The sequence below is a fragment of the Sinocyclocheilus grahami genome, unplaced genomic scaffold (genome assembly GCF_001515645.1).
Source record: "Sinocyclocheilus grahami isolate Dianchi unplaced genomic scaffold, SAMN03320097.WGS_v1.1 scaffold1955.1, whole genome shotgun sequence".
NCBI classification, from domain to species: domain Eukaryota; kingdom Metazoa; phylum Chordata; class Actinopteri; order Cypriniformes; family Cyprinidae; genus Sinocyclocheilus; species Sinocyclocheilus grahami.
In genome coordinates, this window is record NW_015507134.1 from 72,851 (window position 1) to 90,964 (window position 18,114).

General features: G+C 39.9%; 1 protein-coding gene across 1 annotated transcript in view; it reads left to right on the plus strand.

Moving 5' to 3' along the window:
- LOC107573475 (stonustoxin subunit beta-like) overlaps positions 1-18,114 on the plus strand; it is a 57,587-nt gene that overhangs the window by 30,336 nt on the left and 9,137 nt on the right. The window contains exons 2-5 of the mRNA XM_016259908.1: positions 1,440-1,556; positions 1,672-1,744; positions 8,581-8,673; positions 8,821-10,530. Of these exons, the coding sequence (XP_016115394.1) occupies positions 1,455-1,556; positions 1,672-1,744; positions 8,581-8,673; positions 8,821-10,530 (1,978 nt within the window). The 5' untranslated portion in view covers positions 1,440-1,454. The remainder of the gene's footprint in view (positions 1-1,439; positions 1,557-1,671; positions 1,745-8,580; positions 8,674-8,820; positions 10,531-18,114) is intronic.

An 18,114-nucleotide genomic window follows, 5' to 3' on the forward strand; every position in this document is an offset into this window, starting at 1 on the left:
TTCAGCCGGTCAGCCTGATATGCTTGGAGCATCACCATCGTGTGCAATGAAGTGACAGCCCGACCTGCTGCTGCTGCGTATGCCCTGGCATCCGAGCGAGATGTCAAGGAGGGGAGTCTTAGAGGACATCTCACTTATAGAGAGATAGCTGACCAGCGTCTCTCTATAGGGGCATCTTCTCATAACTACTTTTGCGCATCGCATCGTTGTTGGCATAACTTGTATGCTGGAATCGATGGATGCATGAAGAAAAACGGCCTCTTCCATTCCGTCTCACTCTTTATATGAAAAACAGGAAGAAAGGAAGGCTCACCTGAGCTGGAGGGTTATGGCCAGAAAAATAACGTTCATCGAGATATTTCGCGACGTTACTTTCTTCATCCACTTCACGGCAAGTAAAGCCTCAACATGGCGCGATCCATAATTTCCAAAAGCTCATCATACGCAGGGCAGGAGGATTGGGAAGGCTCAGCCTCAGCTTCTTTGCCCTCCTCAGCTATTTCCTGCTTTTGCTGGGCTGATCCCAGCAGAGCAATGGCCCCTGAATCAGACAATGTTAATGAAATAACATCATCCTCCAGCGGCTCATTCTCATGCACAGCCGACGATCGCAAAAGGGAAACCCCCCTTCAAACTCATCGGCCAGATCCACCTGCGATCCCCACGAGCTCATTCCCTTCCATGCCTCAGCAGCGGCGGGTCCTGAATCGCGGGAAGCAGATGGCTGCCCCTCTTTCCTCGAAAAAAGAGACAAACGAGAGCAGAGCTTTTTCCTTGGAAAAACGCTCGCAGTGCACGCTGATTGCCCCCTCGGAGACACTGCGTTTGTGCTCTTTGCCCAAACAAACAACGCATAGATCGTGCGTGTCATCAGATGTTAAACAACGTCAATACGGATGCACACATCCTTAAATGCTTTGCTAGTGCTCGCCATAATGAGATAAATAGAGATCGCTCTTACCACAGAAATGCATGCTTCAAACAAAACAGTCAATGAAGATGAAGAAGAGAATGATGTATGCTTCTGGCGCCTATTTATACTATAGTCGCACCGATAGTGACGTCATGGCTGTCGCCGGCCAACGAGTTGGTGTTTTTTTCAATGTATGCTTCAGACACGGGTCACGACGAGGCGTCCCCCCCATAGCGACCCCTAGAGGACGCAGTTCGAAGTTCCCATGAAAGGGAACTACATTTAGAATGTATTTTCAGTTAGTATAGACATGTCAATCTATTTTTAGTATACTTGTCATGAAATAAATATATTTTAAATACAATTAAATATATTTATTTTTCACTAGGGTGTAAACTAGCATTGAAGTGTCATGGCAAACATGTTAAAGACAAGCACACAGGCAGTCCATTTAGTATATTATAGACACTCAAGCAGTTTATTCAGGACACTGAGGAAACTTCTCCTTTGATTTCTAATCTAACAGGTCTGCTTGCTAAACATGTTCAAGATGGCAGCACTTCTGATGAACCAGAAGCAGCTGAACTGCATCTATTTATGGACATATCTATGCTTAGCAACCATAGCTGTGGCATATCCACAGGTAAGTGCGCTCACTCTGAAAAAAGTGTGAACAGATGTCTTTCATGAAATTATGAATAAAATATAATAATGTTTTTTTGAGAAAATTATGTTATGAACCATTTCTTCAAAAACAGGACATGTTGCAGCCCCAACATGACGAGGCTCAGACTTTAAATGCAGGAAATGCTGATAATTCAAAAACTTCAGGTAAGATGTGAATGTTTATAAACATAAATATGATGTTTACAGTTAAACAGTAGTGTCAAATAACAAAGTATAATTAATGCTGCAAGCAGTGTTGAAAGGACCCTTGCACCTGGGCTCACCGACTCTCGGTACATTTAGGAAAGCAGTGAACGGTGAACAATGTGCATTTGTCGAAATGCATTTATCTGCATATGTCAAAGTCATTTATTTGTGCCAAACTTCCAGCTGACGGACACAACCTACAATTAAAAACGCAAGATCTTCACAATTTAACATCACAAGGGCCTTTAGATTACACTGACCAAATTTGGTGTTGATCTGACTAAATCTCTAGGAGGAGTTTGTTAAAATACAACACCTGAAAATGGCAAAAACGACACAAAATGTGCTAAGAAAATTCAAAATAACTGACTTCCTTTGTGCTTTATACTAATGAGTGTCAAACGCAACTAGAGAGGCATCATATCAAGTTTGCGGATGATTCAGTGATTGTTTCTCTTTTAAATAGTGAAGATCTTGATCATGGTCCTGTACTGGCAGATTGTATTGATTGGTGTAAATTGTCCTTTCTGGACATTAATGTACTTAAAACTAAAGAGATGATTATAGATTTTAGGAAGAATCCTACAGTCATCTCTCCTGTGGTCATTAATGATCATGTTGTTGAGGTTGTACATCAATTTAAATACCTTGGTACTGTAATAGATGAAAAGTTTACCTTTGAGGCTCATGTGGATGCTGTATGTAAGAAAGCCCACCAGCGTATGTTCTACCTGTGGAAGCTTTGCAGTTTTAAGGTGGACAGTACCTTCATGATGTTTTACTCTTGTTGTATTGAATCTGTCATTACTTTCTCATTTGTGTGTTGGTAGGGGTCACTAAACGTTAAAAACAGAAACAGATTGCAGGGTATTGTTAAAGTGTGTGTTAAGATTGATGGCACCACTTTAAATTATTTGAACGACTTGTATAAGGCTAGGACTTTGAAAAAGGCTGAGCTAATTATGAATGATCCCAGCCATCCCTTGCAAAATGTTTTTAAGTTGCTTCCTTCTACTCGCAGATATTATTTGCCTTTATGTAGGACCAATAGATTTAAAAATGATTTTATACCAGCTGCCATTGGCTTTTTAAATTATAAAGAATTTTATGTATATTATTAATGGAAGTAATTGTTTTTGTTTGTGTTGTGGTTGCTTGTTTGTTGTTTGCATATGGTTTACTGTTGGCTGTAAAACAAATGGCCCTTTGGGGATAATAAATTTGACCTTAACCTTGATGGGTTTTGTTTTTTGCACCAAGAGACTTTTTTGTAGGTATTCGTGTGTTACATGTGTGGATCGATTTTCGTATATGTACGTGAAACATAGGGGGAGAGGCACTTCATTTAAAAGTGAATAGGTGGTGCTATCGAGACATTTTGCCACACCCACTTCTGAAACCCATATCAGAGGTAAATTTTCACCACTTCAGGCATGTGTGCAAAGTTTCATGACTTTTTGAGCATGTTTAGGCCCTCAAAAATGAGATTCATTTTGAAGAAGAAGAAGAAGAAGAAGAATTAAAGCTGCATGAAGCATTGAAAGGGCCTTCACACCCAGGCTCACCTTCACCCGGTGCCTTTAGGAAGACAGCAAACAGTGGCCAATATGCATTTAATGTTGTAAATATAGGAGGAATATGTCAAAGTAATTTATATGTGCCAAACGTCCTGCTGCCAGCTGGTGGTGTTATGACTATAACTGAATATTGGCATGTAGATGTTTTCAGGCCAGGACTCTTACCAAACATGTGAAGTTTGGTGCAGATTGAATATGGTATGTTTGAGTCAGTGTAAAACATGACATATCATGTTACCAGCAGGTGGCGCTAAGATTACAATGGAATATTGGCCTTTAGATGTGTTCAGGCCAGGACTCTTACCAAACATATAAAGTTTGGTGCAGTTTGGACATTGTATGCATGACTTAAAACAACTTACTGTTTCGTTGTATTAATAGCATGCTTTAGGACTTAGTAAGCTAGCATGTTTGAGCATGTTTCCAGCATGTTGCTAGCCTATTTAACACTCTTTGTTTGCACGTGTCAATGGTTACGAATAGATTAAATGAAAAGGGACATAATTAATCTTGACAAACTATATATCATTCTAAAGGTCTAAGCTTCAAGCATCGACAATAGATCACTGTTTTTCAATGGAAAGCTTATAAAGAATGTATTTGCTAAATTTGTGTAAGCAGTACACATCAAAACATGCATAATCAAAACGCAGTACGTACCAGATTCATCGTAATAACGACTCATAAACGCACCCACAGCTGTAAATCCCAGTTTAGTTAGAAAGGTAAAGGTCCACTGAACAACATCCCATAGAGCACTTTTAGTCCAACGAAACAATAACATTATAATATGGATGGTAATTCCTTTGTTTACGTCTCATTTCTTCAGGGAGAGATGTTGTTTGTATTCGTTATGGAATGACTTACGCTCAAAAAACTGCATCTTGGTAGTAAAAAGCAACATGGTTTTGTAGCACAGTGTTTCCCAACCGAGGTGCCGTCTGTCGAGAGCAGGGGTGCCGTGTAAAAAATCATTTTTTAATATTTTTAAATTACTAAAATGTTCAAAAAAGCATCTATTATATAATATCCATTTCTGATGTCACCAATAATTAGAGATGCACCGAAATTCCGGCTGCCGAAAATTAGTTCACCTCTCAGGATTTACTTTCACGTGGTGTGACGCTCTGCGTATTATCCCGGTCTATGCGTGTGCTCTCCGCTCAGTCGCTCCACTCGTATACTGTTCATGCGAATCGGAACAGCAAAGTCTACTCAAAAATTGAGCCGACAGGAAACATCGATGTAGTACAGTATTGTTTCTCTCTGCAATAGCCCTACTGTGTTGTAACATGGTGTGGTGTATGGGCAACTCTGGTAACGCTGCCCTCTCATTCAAAGAGGTCATATGATGCTGCTAAAAAGAACATTATGTTGTGTATTTGGTGTAATGCAATGTGTCTATGCGGTTTAAGGTTAAAAAAACATTATTTTCCACAATGTACATTATTGTTGCTCCTCTATGCCCCGTATTTCTGAAACACGTAAATTTTTACAAAGCTCATTGTTCTGAAAAGTGAGGTGTGCTCTGATTGGCCAGCTATCCAGTGCGTTGTGACTGGCTGAATACCTCAAGCGTGTGACGGAAATGTTACGCCCCTTACCATACTGTGATGTGTGATTACCGTGACATGTGGCCAAGTATGGTGACCCATACTTGGAATTAGTGCTCTGCATTTAACCCATCCAAAGTGCACACACACAGCAGTGAACACACACACACCGTGAACACCCACCCGGAGCAGTGGGCAGCCATTTATGCTGCGGCACCCGGGGAGCAGTTGGGGGTTCGGTGCCTTGCTCAAGGGCACCTCACCTTCAATAACACGACTGAGGTGCCCTTGAGCAAGGCACCGAATACCAGTCCCAGCAAGGGGAATAACTATGTTTTCACGGTTGCTTGGGCTGAACACATGGCTACAAAGAATCTGCAGCTTAAATGGAGTCAATTTCATCGACAACTTCAATCTTTCCTGGGGCCATAGACAACTGTTTAAACTGGATGGCCTCCACCCAAACAAACTTGGTGCAAGAGTGCTAAAGGACAATATCTACTTCTCCCTCCATGATCCTTCAGTAGTGTGTGCCAAACTACTCAACCTGAATGGCACACACCTGGACAGAGTCATGTGTGTGATGACAGGACTTCATATCAGCTTCCGAGTCATCATGTGGTTGACACATCCCACAAGGACACTGATAACACCATGCAGCCACAACAAGCACTGCTCATGGACACCATCCCGGCTGAGCCCTACCCACAGAGCTCATCACAGACAGACTGTGATGTATCAGAACAGCTCCAAGGCTCAGCACCCAAGGACAACTTTATGGAAAACAGCCAGGGAAGCCAGGACAACATATCACAGCCACCGGTGTAACAGGCACAGGCCTGTTGCCATGTTTTCTCTGACTGAGTGTAATATTATGACACACCACCAGAGGCGCCATGAGACTGTAGTGTCTGGTATATACCCAGGTGTGTAGTAGAGCAAGACAGATTTGTGGGGCAGAGGAAGCATGGCTTTCCTTCTGCGTTTGCAGAAACTCCTTTGAGTCCTGATTGGGAAACTTTGGGTTTTAAGCTCAAAGTAAGGAGTATTTTCATTTCTTCCCTTAATTTGTTCTACGCATTTTTGGTGTGGTTTTTGTATGGGTTTGTAATCAATGCACATGCTTTTTCTATGTTTTTCTGTGTGGTATGAGATTGTTTGCTAAATGGCATGACTGCTAATGTTAAGTTTATGTCTAATATTGTAGGAGGACTCTTTATTGCTACGAGTAGTTGTATGGTTACCATTCATTGCTTGGAGTTCACAAGATGCTTTTCATCCATGAACTGCATCTTTATGTCACCTTGTGGATCTCTTGGATCTCATGCACGAGAATTAAAACCAGGTCAATGTTGAGGAACAAAAGAAGAAACCCCAATCTTCTCACGATTTTCAACGCAAACCTCCATTATTGGTTCCAGTATCTCTTGGTCCACTATCTCTGGTTCCAGTTTCTCTTGGACTCATCGAAATCCCTTTCTATCTGTGTCCCTATTCTAACCAACTCTCTGACCTCTTTAACAGCTAATACCAGAGTAGTCCAATCCAATAATAACTCAACCCATACTGATTTAAAGACAGTAACCATTCCCATCATCCTACAAGACAGATACATCAAAGCTATGTGTAATGTCTGATTACTTAATTTTTAGGGAATTAATTATTATTAATTCATTCAGGTTTTGAGAGGACTCGAATCTGAAAATTCGGAGTCAACCCGATTAGAACTGATTTCAAATTTTAATAGTTTACACCTTATCAATAGTCGTCCAGCGAGACGTTAATGTCCGTGTATCTTAACAAACTGACTATGTGTATTTTCCTTGGCCACAGGTCAATACAATTATGATAATTTGTAAGCTCCTAGCGAGGTAACGTGATCTTGGCAAGGTTTGACTTTAAAATTATACGACACCGGACAATGATTCTTTATAAATGAAACATGAATTTATTGGCTATTCTAAATTACATTGACCGAAGACATACACATACACATACACACACACACACATACATACAGTCTCTGAAGAATGAAAATTATGTTAACAGCAATGATTCTTTATAAATGAAACATGAATTTATTGGCTATTCTAAATTACATTGACCGAAGACATACACATACACATACACACACACACACATACATACAGTCTCTGAAGAATGAAAATTATGTTAACAGAGTTCTGAGGAAAGCCCAAAGTTTTAGCAAGATATTCGCTACAGTTGTCTTACTTGTGACCTGAGAAAATCACAAAGCAGAGGTTTGTCTTACGTTTACTGCTTAAATGGTTCAGCACCTATTTCAGTGGATAGGAGACCTCGTTTGTACTTGCGTTTTGGGTAACAGCTGAAAAGCTGAGATTTCCTCGTGGCTGCTGGAGGGAATTACTTTGCTGATTGGCTGTTGATCTGGCGCCTGAATGACTTTTGGATGACGTCCTTTTGGGAGAGCCCTCGTTGGATTGATTGGTTGCCAGGTTACGGAAGAGCCTCGAAGTTCGTCTGAGAGAGTCTGCTTTAGCAAGACTTTGCGTTCTGCAGAGTTACGAAGCTTCAACAGAATAGTTGAGTCCTTAGATGGTCGATCGCCTGATGGTTCAGCTTGTGAGCACAAGTTAGAGTGCTCTCCACACGGCGACAAGGCCTTGCTCGGGAAAGCAAGTTGCGAAGAGCCTGTGTTCGGGAGAGCAAGCGGCAAAAGCCTTCACTCGAGAGAGTAAACAGCGAGAAGCAATTGAACCTGTGTTGCAGTGGGGATTTGATCTGTGGCATACGTCCGTCTCACGGCGCGATCTTCCAATTGCCTTCTTGCAAGGCGGAGCGTGCATACATTAACAAGAGGCTCCAATTTATTATGTGGAGAAAAATCTTTGTGAAGACTTGGTTGATACTTTTATAAAGTTTCCTAATGCAAGTATTGTACATACTTCTCACTTCTCATTCAAACCAAAGTTTCTCACATAAACTGCTTGGGCCCTGGGATGCTGGTAGCAGTTTTCAGGTAGGCTAGTACTGCAGAACGTGCCTGTGAGAGATAAAAAAATCTGTGAAAACCTCTGCAAGCTGATTGGCACAATCCCAGACGACCCTGCCTGGAATCCTTTTGTGACAAGTGGGGTGGGGCCGAGAGCCATGGGAACGGAGTGAGGCCGGTGGAGTAAATGATAACGCACGACACCTGCACCACTCATCGGTCTCGAGTCCCACGGAGGAGCGATGACATTGCAAGACGAGAGAGGACCAGGCCTGGACTTTATTTTGTTTTGGTTCTGTTTGTGCATGGCAGTCGCTGTGAGGGGCTGTGTTTATTTTATTATTAAAGTTTTGTTTGAATGTTCGCCGGTTCCCTCCTCCTTCTTCCCAAGCTACGAACTTTGTTACACCTTTGTTCTGCTACACACAGAGAAAGATATTTTGAAGCATTTTGGTACCAAAACAGTTTTTGGGCACCATTCAATTCCATAGTATTTTTTCCTGCTATGGAAGTCAATGCTGCCCACAAACTCCTTGGTTACAAACATTCTTCTTCACTCTAACCTTATGCTTATGTGATTGCGCTGTTGCCTCTGTCGACCCCTGAGGGTTAAAAATAATGTTCCCCAATGCAGCTAAATATAAATATCATATATATATATATATATATTTTTTTTTTTTTTTACTACAGGCTTAGAATCACAGACCATTGAACTGGCAGCCCTAGGAAGACCTCTGTTTCTTGGTATGCTGTATGACTGCCGCAAGGATTCCTTCATTCCAGGTGGTGTACAAACAAACAAAACAGACTTCCTTCTTCACCAAATGTTAAATCTAGTCAACATGCTAAACGAGTCCTTCTGGAGCAACACTTTAAACCCTTTAAAATCACTTCCTCTTACATAACTGTTAAAACCTCTTCTCATTTCAGGTGTTACTCTGTGGGATAAGAAATCCCTGAGTGAAGATCTGGACAGTCGTCCACAGCCACTCACAGATTTGAAGTTCAGTCGCTCTGACTCACCATCTAGTAAGGCTAGCCTCCTGGATGTTAGTGTTTCCCTGAGGGCCAGCTTCTTGGGTGGGCTCGTGGAAGTGGGAGGATCGGCCAAGTTCCTGCATGACACCAAATATTCAAACCAACAGTCCCGAGTAACAATGTATTACAGTGAAACCTCAAGATTTGAACAGCTCACTATGACCCATCTGGGCAAGATCACCTATCCTCAGGTGTTTGACCAGAAAACCGCGACTCATGTGGTCATGGCGGTACAGTACGGAGCTCAGGCCATCATGGTGTTCGATCGGACAATTTCAGAAGAGGAAAACAAACAGGAGATCGAGGGAGAACTGAATCTCATGGTCAAGAAGGTTCCTCAATTTTCCCTGGAGGGAAAAGCAGCTTTAAAAATGACAGATTCTGAAAAGAAAACAGCTGAGAAGATTGCCTGCTCATTTCATGGTGACATTAGCCTTAAGCAGAACCCCACCACATACATGGAGGCCCTGACCCTGTTCAAGGAGCTCCCCGCTCTGGTGAAGGAGAATCCTCAGAATATGGTTCCGATCAAAGTCTGGCTGTATCCCCTTAATCTTTTGGATACAAGAGCAGCTCGGATGGAGAGAGAAATCAGCACAAGCGTAGTTTTTAGTGCTGAAGATATAATGGAGGGACTGTTGGAGGCAGAGAGGACATACAACGACCTGTCCAAAAGCACAGTAGTAAATGCTTTTAGTGACATCAAAGAGAGGCTGCGCTCATTTCAGAGATCGTTTAACATTTACAAGGCAATGTTCCTGAAAGCAGTCGGCAGGGTCTTGCCTGCAATTCGAGAAGGAGAAATGGAGGAGAAGTCACTGGAAGACATCCTAAGGATCCACAGGAGCTCCCCATTTAATGTTGGCATTCTCAACCAGTGGTTAAATGATGCAAAGTCTGAACATACCCTCTTGAGTGTTTTCACCAAGACATTGAAGGGGATCAAAATTGAAGACTCAGACCGTCTCAACACCTTCCTCCTTAATCCTGATATCGATTTTGTGGTGAGCTTGACTTTCACCTCTCTGCAGTATGAAGACCCATATCTTCCAACCCTAAAGGAGTTTCTGAAAACTGACAAGTTTAAAGAGCTAGATGGGGAAAAAAACATGGTTCCTGTGCCATCTGTCAAAAAGTGGTTCAATGATCTCGATGTCATCACAAAGATGAGAGAGGACTTATCTCGTTTTAAAAGTTTTACAGAAGCCAATAAAGACAATAAGAGAATCCACTTCATTATTTCTGCCATCTCTGATCCCTCCAGTCCAGGCTCCTCCATTTATCTGTATGAAAAAGGAAAGCTTGCAGACACAAAGTACCAGCTCGTTTCCAAGCCGCCCCAACCGATAGTGAAAAGTGCCGATTTTGAAGGTGTTTTCCTGAAACTGCACAAATCCCCAACTGGTAAAACAGTGAAGTACCGAGTTGAGTACACAGAAATAAAAACATTTCTAACTCCTGAACGTCAGGTTGTCATAGACACAACAGATGAAGACTTTTCTCTGACTAAATTTAATTGGCACCACTCCATCCAATACAGAGCAGTGGATAAACTGGGAGTGAGTGAGGCCAGTGATCCTGTCAGCCCTGGACCCATGATGGGTAACTGTCATCTACACATTTTTATGCATTACTCCTTTTGTTCAATTACATATTCTACATTGACACATTTAGTAGCTACATTAAGTGGTCACTTTTACTTTCAATCATTCTATTTGATGAATGTGAACATAGTACTTACATGAAAGCTAAATAAAACGATTAGATGTGAGCATTTATGGCTGCATTTATGGCAGCAATCTTAAGGTGCAGTATGTAGAATTTTACACCTAGCGGCTGAAATCGATACTGCCATTTAAATAAAAAAATATCAGAGACAAACAACAGGAATGATCACAGCTGCCCACGAAAGCAATGAGTCTTACACTGTAAGCTGACGTCTTGCTTTATCTGTGTTTCAGTATCTCTCTCTGGTCATATAGCTTATTAGATGGATGCTGAGGCTTTTTAGGTGGGGTAGAATCTGCGATCTCTGACCTAGTTTGTTTCCCGGCTTTTATGACTGGCAATTGACAGGATCACACAGATCAATACAAAGACAGTAATGTTCACATAGAATGCACATTTCAAAAAAATATAAAATATGTATAGCCTGAATGCACTCTAAGTCGCTTTGGATAAAAGCATCTGCTAAATGCATAAATTAATAATGAATTAATATTAATTATTACAAATGGATTGATTATTCAGGTCCATGTGAACGCAGCTAGTGCTACAGCAAATTAAGCCCAAAGTATACAGCTGTTTTGTTTTGTTTTGTTTTTACTAGGGATGCACCGATACAATGCCAGTATCTGTATCGGGCCCAATACTGTGCTTGTGTACTTGTACTCATTAAAATGCTCCGATACCAAGAGCCGATACCACGCAGCATTTGTGTTCAGACAAAGAGACACAGACAACAGAGCAAACAGAAAATGAAGATATCAGAGATACGTGCTTGTCAAGTGCATCCTTTGTTCAAAGACATCTCTGGAATGTGTGTAGTTCGGTCGGATATATAAGCAGCAAAGAAATTAAAACAAAACACATATTACTAACTGTAAATGACGAGAGAGAGAAAGAGAGAGCGAGAGCACGCACTTCTGTTGCATCATGCTGTTGACTGCTGATCACGCACTCAGCACACATGCATCTTTTTGATTAAAACTAAATCGCATACAAGTAATGAACTGTTAAGTGATGTGTGTATAACAAATGGTTCCCTAGATTTTTACATGAAAACGTGTAATTACTGTGCTGATGCACTGGACAGCACTAACCTGTTCAGGACACAGGATGGGACGTGGCCCACTTCAGTTAAAGGAACTATCACTGTCCAGATAAGGCCAGAGCTGCATCGCCCCGAAAATGTATCCTTTGCACGAGCATTGTCAGTTTAAGAAGATGCGAAAGACAACTCCATACACACCTCTCAGTACACAAACACTTTCACATGTCTCTCATGCCAAATGCCCATTTTAGCAAGTTTCCTAGTAAACATACTGTAGTCGTTTATGACTTATCAGCTGTGAAATAAAGTGCATATGCAACAATATTTAATCTTCCTGCATTCAGCCTTAAAGATGGGGTAAGTGATTTCTGGTAGCCAATGTTGATATTTCAAATCACCAAAACAAACATGCCCCTGCCCCAAAAGGGTCTCGCCCATATTTTGATAGCTCCGCCCCACACATACGTATGCAACCCAGGCAATGATTATGGCGCAATCTCCTGAATTATTATTATCTGCTGTAATAAACATATTATCTTACTTTACAGACACACTTTGGCAGCTGATGCTTGAAACAGACAGTGGAGGAGGTTTAGACACTCCAGGTTTATAGAGTGTGCAAGTAAATGTGTCTTTATCATAGCTGAAGGGAACAACAATATGATTGCAGATGAATAAATAAGCAAACATGACACAAGCATATTCAAGCAAAAGCCAGCATATATTAGTTCTGTGAAACAAAGCAAAACCAATGTTACTCACCTATCAAGAAGAAACAAAGCAACCTCGGTGTCCGATCCCAGGCCTTCCCGCTCCTTGAGTTCTCTCCAGCGCTGGAAAGCTGATCCGAAATTTACACGGGTCCTACTTCTTGCCTTATCGTAAGCATTCTGTTGTTCCACAGACGTTTTCTATGGGATCATATTCCCACCAAATGTATTGCAGTTACGGATAAAAAAATAACAAGTGTGAAACCAAAATTTAAAAACGCAAGTAAAATTATATTGCACAAAATTAAAAAATGAAAGCAAACTTTTCGGAATAGCAAACAATGGTCACGGATCAAAAAATAAGTGTAAATCAAAAATGTAATAATGCATAAAAAAAAATAATAAGCACGAATCAAAACTTTAAACACACTTAAAATCATATTGCACAAAACTGAAATATTAATGCAAAATTATCAGAGTTGCACACAAAATCATGTTTTCCTTGGTTATATTTGTCAGTTTTTTGTGCTCTCAGACATTTTCTGCACATATTTAAATTTTTTGTATGCTTATGCTGTTTTTCCCTTTGCTCTTTATTCCACGTTCTGCCCTTCTTCTTCCAAATGTTGCGGTTAGAGTTTGATGTAAATCAGGGAGTGTTACAACATCATCATTGGTCCACTAGTTCTAGATTGACAGCTCCTCCTCAGCCAATCAGTCAAAGAGGGGCGGTGACATCACTCCAACGCGCCTCATTACTGCCGATGCTCCGTGTTCTGTTCACTTGTACAGGTGAAAATAGACAACTGTCGGCTGGGAAACATCTTTCCATATAGGACACCGTTATATGAGTCTGTCTGTCACTACTGTTGATTCAGTGAGGAATAAAGCCAATCATGCAATACGAAAAGCTCCTGTGTTGCTAAAATTATATTGCACAAAATTAAAAAATGAAAGCAAACTTTTCGGAATAGCAAACAATGGTCACGGATCAAAAAATAAGTGTAAATCAAAAATGTAATAATGCATAAAAAAAAATAATAAGCACGAATCAAAACTTTAAACACACTTAAAATCATATTGCACAAAACTGAAATATTAATGCAAAATTATCAGAGTTGCACACAAAATCATGTTTTCCTTGGTTATATTTGTCAGTTTTTTGTGCTCTCAGACATTTTCTGCACATATTTAAATTTTTTGTATGCTTATGCTGTTTTTCCCTTTGCTCTTTATTCCACGTTCTGCCCTTCTTCTTCCAAATGTTGCGGTTAGAGTTTGATGTAAATCAGGGAGTGTTACAACATCATCATTGGTCCACTAGTTCTAGATTGACAGCTCCTCCTCAGCCAATCAGTCAAAGAGGGGCGGTGACATCACTCCAACGCGCCTCATTACTGCCGATGCTCCGTGTTCTGTTCACTTGTACAGGTGAAAATAGACAACTGTCGGCTGGGAAACATCTTTCCATATAGGACACCGTTATATGAGTCTGTCTGTCACTACTGTTGATTCAGTGAGGAATAAAGCCAATCATGCAATACGAAAAGCTCCTGTGTTGCTTGTAAAGGACACTGTTCTGCTGTGGCTTTTTTGGACTCTTCGTCGAAATAGAGCAAAATCAGAAAATAGTTACTATTAATAGTTAACTCACTCAAAATATACTTAGTTATATTGATTCAGTTCAATAAACATTTGCAATGGTCCTAATATTAGGAAAAACACTCTTCCTCGTGATGCCAACCTCCTGCTGGGCTCACATACCTCTCATTTCCATAAGTGAATCGTTAGACACGGTGTTAAAAACATTTGGTTGATAAACTATTAGCCTATTTATTTTGTAAAGAAGGCTTTGTACTTCTCTCGTATCTGAATATCTACTTAAACAACATCCTTCACATATGCAAAAAATGTGTTTGGAAAACATCACAGCATGGCGATGCTCGCGCTGACCGGCAAAACCTACATATTTTACAAAAGACAAGCTAAATTGAGTCACCAATACCTTTTGTATGTTAAGTTGTCTCATTTACTTTGATGATGAAGAGACTGCGATGTAAAGTTTGCAATGCTAGAACTGATTACGCGTGGGAGGCGCCGGCGAGAACACTTGGATAACTCACATCAGCGGAAAGATGTGATAGATAGAGCAAGACAAAATTCAGAACGATCTATTTTTTATCTATGTACCTTCAAAATAACAGTGAAAAGTTGTACTGTTGTAAAATAAAGGAAACAAACAAAATGCACTTGCCGTCTCTGTGAAACCTCTTCCTTAAATGAAGAAAAACTCAGCGATACTGTCTAACGTTATACTTGTCACACAGAATGAGAAATATATTTATAGAAACCTTGAAGTGCCTGCTTTTACCTGTTTACATTTTGCTTATTTGACATTAAATGCATTATATAAGTCACTTTGGAATATAAATCATAGCACGTTTAGAAGATAAAACATGCAACGTGTAGTCCAGAAAATACATAATAGCAAAACATTTTGCGGGATCCCTTGGCTTTGGGTCACGACACGGACCCCTGTTTGAAAACCCCTGCTCTTACTCATATTATCCTCTCCTAACAGAAATATATTTACCTTTACATTTATTTATTTATCAGATGGTTTTATCCAAAGTGACTTACAAATGATGACAATGGAAACAATCAAAATCAACAAAAGAGCAATGATATACAAGTGCTATAACAAGCCTCAGTTAGCTCAACGCAGTACACGTAGCAAGGGTTTTTAAAATAATATAATAAATAAAAAGAAAACAGATAGAATAGACCTCAATTACTAGCTTGCTCTATTATTTTTCTATTTGCTTTTTTTAATTGTATAATAAATGAAAAGAAAACAGATAGAATACAAAAAGATTAGAAAGATTTTTTTATTTTTATTAAAGAATAGAATTAGAATAGAGAGTGCTAGAGTTAGAGGGTCAAATAAAGATAATAATTACCATAACATAGGTAATAACCATAACAAGACTTATAATTAGTCAGGTAAATACGAGCCAGGCACATCAGTCACTTTGAGAGGCCGGTGCATTTAGTAGCTGATCCCTTTCGCAATGTGACCAGAGGCGAATAAATACAGGTGAATATAACTGCGACAGGTCACTAGGACGGCTCATTTAACGTTAACAGATCACCAGGTAGGCGTACAGCAGTGACAGACAGACACATATAACGGTGTCCTGTATGGAAAGATGTTTCCCAGCCGACAGTTGTCTATTTTCACCTGTACAAGTGAACAGAACACGGAGCATCGGCAGTAATGAGGAGCGTTGGAGTGATGTCACCGCCCCTCTTCGACTGATTTGCTGAGGAGGAGCTGTCAATCTAGAACTAGTGGACCAATGATGATGTTGTAACCCTCCCTGATTTACATCAAACTCTAACCGCAACATTTGGAAGAAGAAACGCAGAATGTGGAATAAAGAGCAAAGGGAAAAACAGCATAAGCATAAGCATTTTTTTTTATCCGTGACTGCAATACATTTGGCGGGAATATGATCCCATAATTTTCCTCTTTTGTTTTTTGTTGTCGCGCGGCATGTCCGTCCTGTGCACTGAACGCTCTCTCGTCCCCATCAGGAGTAGACACGGCCCTTACTGCTGATTGGCTACAAGTTTGTTTTGGTACTCGGCCCAACTCTGAAGCGTTTAAAAAAAAAATACATACCCTAACTTTAAAGGTGCAGTAGCAGGTTATTATTCTTGCTGTCTGTGTTTAAATGTTAATCAAATAAAAAAAAAATACAGAAATCACTCACTGCTCTTTCAGAGGATTAATCAATAATTAGTTAATGCAGTGAAGACTAAGTAGTGTTAGTTCACATTTGATAACTTACATTTCTGAGGCTACCTGAAAAGCATGGGTTATCTTGTATTTTTGTTGCTATTAAATGAAAGAAAATATAAAGAAATAAAATTAACAGTGAAAGTAACAAGCTTGTACAATACATATTAATAGGCATAATTAAGTGTGAAAATAACGGTCACAAACAAGAGACAAGAGGAGTTCAGGTAAACAGAGGGGTTTATTGTCAATGCTGTGATGGTCAGGATCGAAGGCAGGCGAGTAAGAGAGATATGAGAGAGTTCTGGGCATCTTATCTTCTTGGTAATCTGGGTTCTGATAGTAGTAGGAATCCTGGAGATGAACCGGGGCTGAGGAGAATCGGAATAGCGGAGACTGAATTGACTATTGGGGGTAAGGAAACAACAGTTAGTAAAGCATGTAAGGAGTCTGGCAATGTTCAGGTAGTGAACGGTAGACCGGACACTGGAATGCTGAGTGGAGTGAGAAGATATAGCGGGCTTAATTGGTGATGCAGGTGCAGGTGATCAGAATTCGGGTGATTGGGATCTGGTGTGTGTCGGAGGAGGTGACTGTGCTGACGTGAGTGATTGCGATGATTTCCTGACAAACTGAAGGAAATGTCTTCACTAAATGATTTAAGCAAACTAATATGATTCATATTCTTTTTGTCTCTCTACCCAATATTGTAATAATTACAAATGCAATGAAAATACAGATACCAGTATCGGCAAGTAGTAAAAATGAAAGTATCAGTATCAGACTCGTTCTGGAAAAAGTGGAATCGGTGCATCCCTAGTTTTTACAGATACACTAGTACAGTGGTTGGGATTAACATACAATATATTCATGCACTGAAAATTCATGCACACCATTGTTAAAGCAAGAGTAGTCTAAGAGAAGCATGAGTTCAACTATTAAATCTTACTTAACACACTTTGTCTTTAAATATTTTTATATGTCTGCCCAAGTGCGAAGCTTAACATAACTGATGCACCTGCATGAAAAAGTGACTGAATTTGAAACTTTTAGGATATATTCTACTTTAAATTGCAATTCTCACTATTTTAACTGCCAATTAAAACCTGGGCCCGTATTCACAAAACATTTTATCGTACCACTAAGATTTCTCCTAAATAGCAATAAAGTTTTCTACGGAATAGACAGAAGTATTAAGCTAAGAGTAAGGGGGCGGGGGTTGACCTTGTTGCTATGGATGATGTCAGCATACTTACTACTATGCACACAGTGATTCGCTGATAGTCTCTGTCAGAGATTTATTCATAGCAATATTGTAAAGCGCAATATTATGTTGTCAGATAAAGGTTTTAAAATAAAAATTTTAATTGCCACATTCAAATAAAGATTTTAAAATGCAGGTTAAGTGTCACTAATTAAACAAGTATATGTTCAGCTAATTGTCAGCCTCTTATATGTATGCTTCTCGTAAACAATTAGTCAATATGCAGTAGGGCTGCCCTCGACTAAAGATTTTTCTGGTCGACTAGTAGTCGTTCATTTTAAGCATTAGTCGACTATAAGTCGCACTTTTATTAATAATCCATATAAATCATAATAATGAGCCTTTACTTGCCTACATAGCCTGATAAGCGCTCAAGCGCACGCAAAAAAGGCTTGCCACAGCGCACCGGCAAATATACTAATTATGAATGTGTTAAGGAAAAACAGCAAGTACACTGCATTAACGTTTTAATAATTTATTGTTACACTAATGCTTTCTGTTTTCGGTTTAATTAAGAGATGAAGTCGGCGACACTGACTCGTCAACTCCGCAGTATGCGCCTGTATGCATGTTTCATACGGATTACATAATCTGAGAATATTTGTTTTCCATTTGAATTGGTTCATTTAAAAGTTTC